The sequence below is a fragment of the Suricata suricatta genome, chromosome 8 (assembly GCF_006229205.1).
Source record: "Suricata suricatta isolate VVHF042 chromosome 8, meerkat_22Aug2017_6uvM2_HiC, whole genome shotgun sequence".
NCBI classification, from domain to species: Eukaryota; Metazoa; Chordata; class Mammalia; order Carnivora; family Herpestidae; genus Suricata; species Suricata suricatta.
In genome coordinates this window covers 21,100,624-21,112,776 of record NC_043707.1, presented here as the reverse complement: position 1 = coordinate 21,112,776, position 12,153 = coordinate 21,100,624, and the positions used below count along the sequence as shown (strand labels likewise).

The 12,153-nt window shown below is 56.0% G+C and overlaps 2 protein-coding genes and 1 long non-coding RNA gene across 3 annotated transcripts; 1 reads left to right on the top strand and 2 right to left on the bottom strand.

Moving 5' to 3' along the window:
• Positions 1 to 93: 93 nt before the first annotated feature.
• Positions 94 to 3,437, bottom strand: LOC115298519. The gene is made up of 2 exons (XR_003911777.1): positions 3,350 to 3,437; positions 94 to 1,540 (listed from the first exon to the last, which is right to left on the bottom strand). It is a non-coding gene; the product is annotated as an uncharacterized LOC115298519 (long non-coding RNA).
• A 575-nt stretch (positions 3,438 to 4,012) lies between these two features.
• Positions 4,013 to 5,018, top strand: C8H16orf92 (chromosome 8 C16orf92 homolog). The gene is made up of 4 exons (XM_029947420.1): positions 4,013 to 4,112; positions 4,422 to 4,580; positions 4,696 to 4,783; positions 4,904 to 5,018. The coding sequence occupies exons 1-4, from the start codon at positions 4,061 to 4,063 to the stop codon at positions 4,923 to 4,925; spliced, it is 321 nt and encodes a 106-aa protein (XP_029803280.1). The 5' UTR covers positions 4,013 to 4,060; the 3' UTR covers positions 4,926 to 5,018.
• A 108-nt stretch (positions 5,019 to 5,126) lies between these two features.
• TLCD3B (TLC domain containing 3B) lies at positions 5,127 to 11,625 on the bottom strand. Its single transcript, XM_029947410.1, has 5 exons — positions 10,821 to 11,625; positions 9,839 to 9,922; positions 6,928 to 7,162; positions 6,410 to 6,505; positions 5,127 to 6,226 (listed from the first exon to the last, which is right to left on the bottom strand). The coding sequence occupies exons 1-5, from the start codon at positions 10,943 to 10,945 to the stop codon at positions 5,939 to 5,941; spliced, it is 828 nt and encodes a 275-aa protein (XP_029803270.1). The 5' UTR covers positions 10,946 to 11,625; the 3' UTR covers positions 5,127 to 5,938.
• Positions 11,626 to 12,153: the final 528 nt, after the last annotated feature.

Sequence of the window (12,153 nt, the reverse complement as noted above, 5' to 3'; positions counted from 1 at the left end):
TCTCTCTTTGCCCGTCCCCCACATGCACCCAAGCTCGAGCTCTCTCTCCCTCTCTCTCTCAAATAAATAAACACTAAAAAAAAAAAAGAAATATTGTAATGTTTTTTTTTAATGCACGATTTTTTTTTTAATGAAAGAAAAGCAGATACTAACCACACTGGAAAAAGCACTTAGCACCTACCAGATGACAAAACTCAAAGCATCTGTTAACACACAACGTGTGCAACGCTGTGGGTAAATGGGCACCCCCTCTGCGGAGGCCATTCTGACGGTGGATTACCAAAATGACAAATACACAGACTGTTCCACCCAGAAATTCTACTTCTAGAATGTTATCCTATAGATATGCTGGCCCATGAGCAAGATAGTTGAAGTTCAGGATTAATAACTGTGGCACATTTGCAACAGCAAAAGACTGGAAACAACCCAAGTGTCCACAAGCAGGAGATCCGTTGAGTCAATGATGACACAGTCTCATACGGTGAAATAGTATGCAGCCAGGACAAAGAAGGGGGCCCTGTACTTGCATTTGGAAGCCATCTTCCCAGTCTCCGGTTCACTTAAGAAGGTAAGGTGCAGAGCAGCATATAGGGAATGGGGAGAAAAGAGTTCATATATGTTTGCTTCTTTGTGCATAACTCATCTCTGGCAGGCTGCCCAAGAAAGCGGTAACTACCTTGACCTCTGAGATCACTGTGAGGTTGGGTAGAGCGGGAATAGGCAAGACTTACTTTCCATCCTTTTGTACCTTCTGAATTTTGTACCACACGCACATGTTGCCTATTCAAAAGAATGCATTAAAATAATATCTATTTAAAGGCTTACTCAGAGAGTAAGCAGGACTCAGGGAGACCCCGTCCAGAACTGGAGCCGGTGGGTTTGGCAGGAGACAGATCTGGGTCTGTGTGAGAGGAGGCGCAAGCTGGACCAGAAGCCAGCTGCCGCGTCTCCTGCTGCCTTCTCACAGCCTAGCTCAGGCCCAGCAGCGCAGCTACCGAAAGCCTCACTGGGGGAAGACGGGAATGAAGCCGGAGCTCACGCCGGACAGCGCTGAGCCTCAGCATGTTCACAGGTGGAAAGGTTTTCATCCATCCATTTAGCCAATAAATATTTATCGAACACCCACTGTATACTCTGGTGACAACTGTGACCAAGGCCAGTGATCTCTACCTTCACAGCCCTGTGGGGGAGATGGCTGAATAGACAATTCCAGTGCAATGGGATTGATGCGGTGACCAGAGATGGTCAAAAGGCCATGGGAATTCCTCTCCCAGGGGAAGTGTGGTCTCAGCTGAGACCCAGAAGATAGGAGAAATCAGGCAGTTCAAGTGTGAAGGCAAGCATGTCCTAGGCACAGGCGTGTGCAAAGGCTGGCATGTGCCAAGGGAGGGAGGGGTGTCCTGGCAAGAGCTGAGGTGGGTAGGTGGACAGGGCTGGGCAAGTCTTGCAGGTCAGGGTAAGACGTTCATAATTCACTAGGCACCACGGGAAGCCATTGGAGGGTTGAAGCGGTGGATCCGAGTGTTCTGGTTTGTTCTCCCTGAGGGAAGAGTGAACAGAGGGAAGTCAACCAGTCTATAGGCTGTTGAAACACCAGAGGCGGCATGGGGTTGACTTGAAAGAGTGGGCAGCAGCGGAGGGGGAGGGAAGTGGGCGGATTTGAGATATATGTGGGAAAATTGAGCCAACAGGTCCTGATGATGGCTTTGTCAGGAGAGAGGGAGGGAGGGAGGGAGGGGTTGAGAGGACTCCTGGGTGCTTGTGTGTTGCAGAGAATCCAGAGGAACCGTGAGACCGTTTGCAGCGATGGAAAGCAGGAGCTGGTTTGCGATAGGAAAACCAAGAGCTCCATTTGGGATCTAGTGAGTTTGAGATGGTTTTGGACATACAGAGACACGAAGCAGGAAGTTGGATAGAGGAGTCTGGAGCTCAGAGGAGAGGACTAGGCTGGAAATATACATTTGTGAGTCACCAGTATATAGATGATATTTAAAGCCATGAGACTGAATGAGATCACCTAGGGAGAGAGAATATAGACAGAAAGGAGAAGGTCCAAGGCTGAACTGGCTGGAGAAGGAAGGGCCCTGGAAATCGGTGCGCATGGCCCCCACGCTAGGAGGCAGGGAACAGCACACTCTGCTGAGAGAATGAACAGAGGAAATCGCCTTTAGATTTGGCAAGTTAAGGGGTCATTGGTAGACTTGGCAAAAGTGGCCTCAGTGGAGTGGTGGGGACCAAGCCAGGTTGGAAGGAGTTGAAGAACACATTAAAGGTGAAGGAGCAGAGACATCGAGTGTAGACAGCCCCTAGGGGTTGTCTGTCTATACTCTGATGATGTGCATCCCGAGTTCTCGCCCCTGTGATCCCTGAGGGCGGAGACTGTGCCCTGGCGATTTCTATCGAAGCCATAAATGGAGCCCAGCTCATAGCAGGAGCTCAATACATTTACCTAATGAATGGATGAAAAAATGAATGGATAATTCACTGCCTGTATCTAAAGGGCCTTTCCCGGTAGAGAGGACAGCTGTATTCTTTGGGGGCAACTGAGAAAACTGTAAGATACACTCCAATGACCAAAGGCTATGGACCCCTTCTCCCAGCTAAATGGGGGTAAGGGTGGGGGCACAGCTGCACATAGGCCTGGGGTGGGAACCCTGCCCCACCCCCACCCCCACCCCCACCATCCCCCTGCTCTCTGCATGCCTGTGACTTTGGGGAAGTCACTTCCTCTTTCTTAGAAGAGAGAAGTGTAGGGGAAAGAGGCCCATGAGAGATCCCATTAGATGGTTAGTCTGCCTCCTTTCCCCTCATTTTCTTCCTTTTGGGCTTTGTGGTTTAGGAAATAGAAGTTGAGCAGGGAAAGGACCTCCCAAGGCTACCGGGAGGAGACTAGATGGGTAGACCCTGAGGGCAAGAAAGATGAGGGGTGGGGATCCCTTGGAGGGGGGCGCCTCCATTGTAGGGCGGAGGACCTCCCAATCCCCCACAGATCCATGCCTGGTGTGGGGGCAAGTCATGGAACTGCGACTGTCAGAGACTGTTGAGCAGACAGGGAGACCCTGAAGTGTCCTTGGGCTTCGGTGGGGCGGGACTCCTCTGTGACGGACAGGTCCACCTGCCAATCGGAGGGGACCTAACGCTTAGAGGCTGCGAGGGGCCTGCAGGACGGAAAGTGGCTGTTGGGAAGTGACAAATAGAGAAAAGCAGGGATGGAAAATGGGAGGGCCCTTGGGCGAGCCCACCCAGAGAGAGGAACCTGCGAGGGCTCTGTGGGGGACCAAGAGACCTGCGTCGAGATGGGGGAGGCTTCCTCTGACCACCCCCGCGCCTGCCATTCCCACAGCAGTACCTTTTCCTGCAGCACCTGCGGGAAAGAGGCGGGAGGAGAGCTTTGGAGGGGCTGGAGCCGGGCCTTCCCGGGTGGGAAGGAAACAGCAAGCATGGACACTGCTGCCACCTAGTGGGACAAGCCTGTTATTTCTCTTGGCTGACAACCCCAGCCAGGATCGTCTTCACCACTGAGACCCCTAGGCACTTGGATTTGGGGACACAAGGGAAAGGGGAGCCTCTGAGAGAAAGATGCCCACCCCTGGGAAGTGTGCATTCCCCACAGTACTTTCTTTGCCCCTATTTGCCCCGGTTCCCTTTTCTGTATAATGCAGGCAGGCTCGCTGTGATGGGTAAATGAGTCGTCTAAGTAAAAAAAATAAAATAAAATAAAGTGGATCCAGGGGTAACTGGAGATGTTTATCTCTGCCCTCCCTCCAGGAAAAACTGCCTGCTACACAAACGCAGCTCTCTTTAGTCCCAGCTTCCAGCCCCGAGTCCCTCCTATTGTCAAATTCTGGGGCTGCCCCTGTTAGTTTCATCATCAGCATCACCCCCAAGGATGAAGGCCCTGGCGGAGAAGGGTCTCCAACTCTCCTCTTCTGCTTTGGGGGCTTGGTGGGAGGAGGGTTCCAGCTTCCAGCACTTTCTCCTCTCAGCCCAGAGTTCATGATCAGAATGGCTCCAGGCTGTGACATCACAGAGCCCCCACCTCTGTCACAGGAGGGGAGCCATGAGGCTGTGGCTGTGGGCCTGTCTGCTGGGGCTGGGGGCCATAGAAACAGGTGGGGCGCTGTCCTGGGAGCAGTGGGAAGGAGGAAGTCTTGGGGGTAATGGGCCAATCTGCCTTAGGAGCTGGGTAGCCAAGCCTGGGCCTTCCCCTTGCTCTCCACATTTCTCTCCCATCCTCTCCATCCAGCATGGGCCTTCTCATGGAGAGCTCAGTTGATCTTTGAGAAGTTCCTGGAGCAAAATCAAGCCCCTCCATAGCCATGCTAAGGCTGTGTGGCCTGACAGGGTCCTGGGTCAGCTTCAGCTTCTTGGGGTGGAGGCCATGGGTCTGCTTGATTCTTGATGTAGACTTTGCTCCCTAGCACCCAGCCCGGAGAGGGCCAACACCTTGCCCGGGAGAGCAGAGTCTGTGCTCTTCATGGACAGACCTGACTTCTTTGATTACCCAGACTCAGACCAAACCAGGCTCCTGGCCGTGGCCCAGTTTATTGGAGAAAAACCCATCATCTTTGTTAACTCAGGTACGAACCAGCTGGAGGAGGCCTCCTGCCTTGCCAGGGTCTGGAGAAGAGCTGCCCTTGGCCCTTCACTTGGAGAGGAGCCCAGGGTCCCCATCTCCCACTTCTTGTCTAACAGGATCCAATTCTGAGTTCTTCCATCGCATCCTGGTGGGTGCTCTGGTAGTGGCCTTCCTCTTCCTCCTTTTCCAGTTCTGCACACACATGTAAGTCCCACCCCCTCGTCCCTGGCCCCGCCCCCCTCAGCCTTCCTTGGGAGAGGCTGAAAGACCCCAAAGCTTAGGGAGGCAGGGCCTGGCCTCCCACTTCTGATCTCATGCCCACAGGAGCTTCCAAAAAGGGGCCTAAAGAGCTGGACAAGGGCCTTGGACTCTGCCCTGAGTACCCAAACCTACTCTCCTTCCCTGCTGATGAATAAAAGTCTGCTTTTTTCTTCCCTGACTGCTCGGTAACCATCCAGGGGAGTCCTGCCCCGTCCTGTGGTCATCTGTGCTTTCTGTCCCCAGACCCCCACCCTTCCCAGCACCAAAGAACGGGGTGAAGAGGGCCTTGGCGTTCTCGCAGATCGTCTTTATTAGCGGTCTGTAAAGCACCTCCCGGGGTCCCCTGACCCCAGACTGGAGGAAGCCTTGAGAGGTCTGTAGCACCAGGGACATGCCAGGGCCCGAGGGCAAGATGTGCAGCCTAATGGGGAAGGGGCTGGGTGCCCCCTCGCCCGCCCCCGGGGTTGCTCAGCACTGGGAAGGTTGGGGGGTAGCAGCCACCTCCCTCCCCCCACCCCTACAAACTAGTATGAATTTGGGCGAATAAATAAAATAAATAAGATTCCTCAGGTTGGCTTTCCCTAGGAGGAGCAGTGGAGGCAGCTAGCCCCAAGCGAGGCTTGGGGGGTTGGGGGGGTCGTTAGTGTGTCCCCTCCCTCCCAGATGGTAGGAAACTGAGAGGAGTCTGCAGCAGGGGGGCTGGGATGGCCTTGACAGCAGGGCCTCCCTCACATTCTTCGAGTCCTGGTCCCCTTGAGTCAGTCTCCCCACGGCCCTCTAGCCCTCAGTGGATAGGAAGTGACACCCTCTTCTTCCTGTCCTTTGCTCCCCCAGAGCCCCAGGGTTGGTGATGGGAGAAAGGGGATGCACAGGAAGGAGTTTGCTACCCTCAGCTCAGGCACTGCTGGGAGAAGTGGTCCCCTCTCCCCCTCTTCCTTTTCACCTGGTCCCTGCCCCTCTGCCCCTTTGGTCCTTCAAAGTCCATCTGTCAGTCCTGGGGCTGTCAGGGCAAGAGACCCCTGGCTCCCACCCCCTGCCCAGCAGCCCCAGAGCCCTGTCCCCAAGGGATGGGGTGGGGAGGGTCCCCTGGCCCCACCTTCAGTCCTGGGGCTGACAAGGGGAGGGTGGAGGGGAGCCCCGGGGCCTGAAGAGGCGGCAGGCCCCGCGGCAGATGAGGAAGAACCAGTAGAGCTGGGGGGCCAGCAGCAGCGCGGCACCCAGGTTGACATGGGCCGGGATGGCGAGGGGCACAGCGAGCAGTGGCAGGCCGGCATGCCGCCCATAGGCCCAGTACAGGTAGGGGAAGAGCAGCACCCGGCAGCAGAGGAAGCTGATCAGCATCAGGGCCCCGTTGACCTTGTGCAGCAGAGTGTGTTGTTGCTTGTACTGCGGGCAGGCGGGGGGCAGAGTGAGGGGGGACCCAGGGTGGGGGTGGGGGGCCCGCCTTGGCCCACTTCCCCTACTCGGGCCCCTGGACCCTGCCTCCCCTGACCCCAGCCTGTAGCCCCTCCCAGGTTTGTCCCCCTCCCCCCGGCCATGGGGCTCATACACCCTCAGGTACCCCCTCACCTGGATGAGGATCTTGCCAAGGCAGACGAAGGGGGTGCTGACCTCAGCCATCAGCAAGCATCCTAGAAAGAAATCTCCCTTGCCCTGACGCCACACCTGCGTGGAGAGGAAGGGAACAGCTTGGTCTCACCCTGGACTCACTCTCTCTTCTGTTGGCCACTTTCTGAGATGCTTAACCGTGCAAGTCTGAACACGTGTATACAGAGCTGCGAGCATCACTCACTGTATCCCTCCAACCGTCATCCTGCAGGTGGGATGTACACCTTACATTACAGATGAGGAAACTGAGGCTCAGGGACATGCAACCACAGCTCCCAAGCACCACGGCTGGGCACGTCCAGCCCAGGCCAGGCTGACCCCACACCCTCACACTGTTTGGGGTCTGTCTGGTGCTCAGGAAACCCTCTGTGGAGACTCTCCTGGGCCTGTCCTGCTACTGAGACCTGACCACAGGGCTTCCAAGGTTCCTGCTGGCATGAGCAGGACAGGGGACCCTGGCTTTCTGCACCCCGACTCACCACCGACAGCGGGAAGCATACGAGCACCATGACGGCATGGTGGAGCACCATGAGGAACTCCTTGTGCAGGTAGCCGCGCGCCACGGCCCAGGTGCTGCCCGGGGCTCTGGCCCCCCCTTCGTCCCCTCCGTGCCCCTTGACCTGGTGCTTGTGCCAGTGACAGAGGAACATGGCGTAGATGTCATAGATGAAGTAGGGCACTGCAAATTGCGTGTAGGCAGAGGAAAGCCAGTGTCTGTTGGGCAGAGAAAGAGAGAGAGAGAGAGAGAGAGAGATCAAAGAGGAAAGGAGATGGACAGAGCAGCCACCAGGTGCCAGAGTCAGCACTGGACGTGCCACATGAGTCAGATCTCAAGGGATAATCACAACAACCCTGAGGCGAAAGTGGGCTCTCGAGTTACATGATGGAACCCAAGGGTAGAGGGCAAGAAACGGGCCCAAGGTCACTGTCACTCTGCTGGTAGGTAGTTCTGGGATTCAAACCCAGACTCTTTGATCTCAAAATCCACCCATTTTCATACTCTTCATCCATCCATCCATCCATCCATCCATCCATCCATCCATTCATTCATATTTTCTCTTTCTGCAATATGGTGGGCAAAAAAAGGGAAAAGATACCAAAAGACACCCACAGACCATAGGACAGCGTTAGAGTGAGAAAGCAAACTCAGGCAAGATGAGGACAAATAAGAGCAGAGAGGCAAGAATGGTGGAGAGGGATCATATTGGCTGACATCCATTGACTACTTATTACAAGCAGGCACTGTTCTAACATCCAAAACCTTTTACATACATAAATTTACTCACTCCCCATGAAAACTTTATACAAAGTAGATATGGTTATCACCCCCATTTTACAGATGAGGAAATTGAGAGAGTAGGTAACTTGACCAAGGAATAACCATGAGAAGTCTGGCTCCACAGCCTTCGCCTAGAGCTCCCACTATTCCTAGAAGATTCAAGACAGGTCTCCAGATAAGCCTTCACGGGATCTGGTGGTGCTTTCAGTGCTGGTTGCTCTGCCTGAATGTGGTCCAACCTCTTGTTTTTTCAGGTACAGCCAAGCATTAAGGAGAAAATGCTGAGCAAAAGGAGCCAAAATCAGAGAAAGTTCTGTGTACTTAAAGAGTAAACAAAAATGAAAAGTGCATGAATATGCAACATTGCATGTTTCTTCTTGACTCAGCATGTTGGACCCTTTCTCTTCAGGTCTGCGGCCCTGTGGCAGCGCTGAGGTGGGAGCGGGAGATCAGGGAGGCAGGGCCCAAGGAACTTGCCCATGGGCCCTAGGGGTGAAAGCAAAGTCAGCCAGAGCGATGCAGAAACAGAGCAGAGACAAAATAAGAAGAGCTGCTGAAGGGAGAAGAGGAATGAGGCCTGGGGGCACGGGGCAGTGAAGGATGGGGTGAGATGGAAACAGAAAACAGAAGTAAGCCCTGGGCAAGATGAGCCTGGGAGGGGACAGGCTGCCCACTCTAACAGGGATGATTTGGGGGAAAAGAGAACCTGAGACCCATGCTGACTAGGAAAAGGAGGGAGGACAGGGAGCAGCAGCCCAGGTTAGACACGCAGGGCAGAAAAGTAGGGAGAGCCCTGGTGGCAAGGGGTCCAACTGGCCCAAGAGAAGTTACAGACGGAGCGGCTGGGAGAGCTGGCCCCAGGAGCGGAGTGGCTTGTGGGAAGGGAGGGCCAGGACCACCTGCCAGGACCAGCACTGCAACTTGAAGAGTTAAACCCATCCCCACGCTCTCAGCAGTTAGGTGCTCAGAAGTAGGAACAGCTGTTGTCCCCAGATTAACCCCGATCTTGGACACCCACCTGAGGATTAAAGGGGAGGGAGAACAGGCCTGGGTTGGGGGGAGGAAATGCGAGAGCGGAAAGGTGACCTCTGTGTGAGAAGGCAGAGCAGGAAATGCCTGGGAAGCCAGGCTCATCTTAGACCCAGGGGTGGGAAAGAAGAGAAGAGGGGAAGAGGAAGTCAAGTTACCAAGATCTGAGGAAGTGTTAAGCACCCACTGTGTGACAGCCAGCACTGCTCTAGGCATTTGACCCACAGCTCAATTCCTCCTCATGGCAGCCCTTCCAGGAAGGGATGTACCTCACCCCACAGATAAGGGAACTCATCTGTAGAGAAAGAGGGGCGCGCGAGGTCAGAGTCACCCAGACAATGTTCCTGTGGCCCCAGCGTCACCAGAGAAAGGGGGTCAGGCCCAGAAGTGGGCGTGGGGTGTCTTCAGCACCCTCACGGGCAATTCTGCAGCAGCCTGTGGGTCACCAGGAGCCGGCCCGTCAGCACCACGGACAGGGCCCCTCTCCTTCCTCCCGCAGCCCCACCTCCTCAGGCCTGGGCTTTTTTTTTGGCAAGCACCGGGCACTGCAGTAGCTGCCAGCGCCAAATTTTGGCCTCTTCACCCTCCCCCTCCCCCTCCCCCCACTGCCATTAGTGGCCTTGTCTCTGTCATCTCTCTCCTCTGTCTCCCTCTTGTACACAGAGCTGGGACTGGACACCTCGATTCTGGGAGGAGGTGAGGGGTGAGCCTGGCATGAGGAGGAAGGTACCCCATGTGGGTGCTGGTTAGAAAAAGGGTCTGAGGGATATAAAGGTGAGAAGGAGTCAGGAGGAAAGAACACACAGGACCTACTACGATATGAGAGGCCGGGAAGCCTAGGAGCCCCTTTGACAATCCTTTCTGATCCGCAATCCTTTTCCTCCTAGTTCTGACCTTTAAGGACAGGACACGGATAAATTTATCCCTGGGTGTTGAGTTGCAGCTAATGCAGTTAACTTGCTCAGTCCCAAGTGAAGGGCTTGGGGACCACTGAATGCGTCCCCTAGAAGACCTGGCGTACTCGGGAGTCACACGCACACAGGCTGCCGGAACTTGGGCAAAGGTGGTCTGATGGCACTTACTGGTCATCGATGATGTGCTTGCAGGAGGTGGAGACGATGTAGCCAGCTGTGGAGGCCATGACGGCTTGGACAGAGGACACTAGCCTAGGGCGAAAGAGGGAGCAGTGGTAGACAAAGGAGACGCACATCTGAGTTTCTCCTCTTTACTGTCCAGTCACTGTGCTTCAGACTCTGTCACCGCTTGGGCCACTCTCCCCGTCTCTGCCTGAGGTTGGCTTGCCAGGGCTCCCCCCAGCTTCAGGCTACAGGATGTGCCCGGCTGCTACTCCTCTGTACACACAACTCCTCGCTGCCGTCTTTACCTCAGTTGTGGACACTGAGTTGCCCTCCTCTCGTGACCAGGGAGGTCATCCTGAGGTGAGACAATGCTGATAACAAGGTCTCTTCCCAGGGAGGGGCAGAAAAGGGACAGCACTGGATGGCAAGGGGGTCCCTAGGCCTGTTCCTGCAGCATTCAGCCACCCAGTCATCATGCCACTTGTCACCTGGTCCCTCCATGACCCCAAGCTCCCCCTGGCCACTCTCCCACTCACTCTTTGACTGCCCCTGTGCTCCCCTCCTCAACTCTGGCCCTTATTCTGGGGTTGTACAGAGTTCTACCGTTCACTCCTCTGTCCCCTGTCCCCTCAAACATATGCCCTGAACAATATACTGCTCTCTGACCCTCGCCTTGTTTCCTAATATCTTATAGGAATGTTTCAGTCACATGCTGGCCCTGTTTTGGAGGGTGGGAGGGTGAATGGGGGAAAGGAAGGAAGAGCAGTCTGGATACTAGTAGACCAGATGGCTGGGTTTGGACGAGGTCTCCTGGGACCACAAGTAAGGCAGTGAAGGAGGAAGGAAGCTCGGAGATAAAGCCCACCGATCACTTCAGGAACCCCCAATCCCCAGTGGGCCAAGGTTCCAGGGAAAGATGGGGTCCCTTCCACCCCCATAATGCCTGCGAAGGGGCGAGGGGCTGCGGGGAAGGGAGGCAGTTTACCTGGCTGAGACAATGACGGCGTCGGCCTCCTCCCAGCGCAGCTGGGGCAGCCGCTGGAGCGTGTTCTTGGAGAGGAGGAAGAGACCAGGGAACACCACCCCCCCAGCCACCATTGGGGTCAGCATGGTGGCTCAGGCCTCAGGCAGGGAGGCGAGTGGCCTTGAGGGGGCAGGGAGGCCGAGGTGAAGGGAGTTCGAGGCGGAGAAGGGACACCAAGCCAGGGAAGGAGAGAGAAAAAGAAAAAGGGGCACAAAGGGGGACAGGGTGGGGACGGGATGGGGCAGGAGACTCAGACCAGAGGAAGGGAGAAAGGGAGTTAGATGAGACTGGGAAGATGGGGAGAGGCTGGGGAGAGGGAGGATCCGGGAAAGGGAGCGGGAGGAAGCTGGCCAGAGGGCTGGAAGCGAGAAGGGAGGAGAGGACTTGGTCAGAGGACAGACAGGGAAAGGGTACCGGAGGAGGAGGATGCGGGTGGGGGAGGGGAGGGAGAGGAGAGGCAGGTGGGGAGGGGGGGCTTACGTGGAGAGGCTGGGAGGACCCGAGAAGGCGGGGTGGGACTGTGGTGCCAGCCCTGAGAGGGAGGGAGAGACCGAGGGAGGAGGTGGGAAGGAGGGAGGGAGGGAGGGAGACAGAGGAGCGGCGGGGCAAGTGGTCAGCGGTCAGCACTGCTCTCCCGCCTCTCGCTGCTGCCACGGTCCCGGCTGCCCAGCCCGGAGGCTGCACGGGGGCATTATAGACAGTTCGTGCCCAGCCCCCTGCCCCCTCGGAAGGGAGGGGGAGGGGGAGGGGGAGTCACCAGTTTGGGGAGGGCGGGGGAGGGGTGGGGAATGATGGCACCGACCAGACACCAGGAAACCGGACCTGCGGCAGCGTCTCCCCCTGCAGCTCTGAGCCACAGCAGCGGCTGCGACAGAGATGGGGGGGAGCAGAGAAAGAGGGAGGGGGAGGCCCTTAAAGAGACAGCAGCTGCGGCACAGGGGGCTGCTGGGGACAAGGGCCAGGGGAGGGTGGGCTTTCCTCTTGGGGAGGAAGGTGGCCCTGGGCTCCCTGGCCAGCTGGGAGGGGGCTCTGAACCCTCAGATGGGGGCTTGACCCTGTTTCCACCAGTATGTTGCAAATGCCTGCCATTTCTTCCGCTGCCAATGCCTCCCAACACTTGTCCCTCAGTGGCCTGCTAGGGTCCCAGTTTAGGGATGTCCCTCCAGTAGAGAGAAAAGGATTCCCTGGAGGGGCGAGTGAGGTAAAATGGTGTATCTTGCTGTCTCTGAAGAATGAGTTTAAGGACTGCATGGGAATAAAAACACCTCAACACAGCATCTCTCAGGCTCTGAGA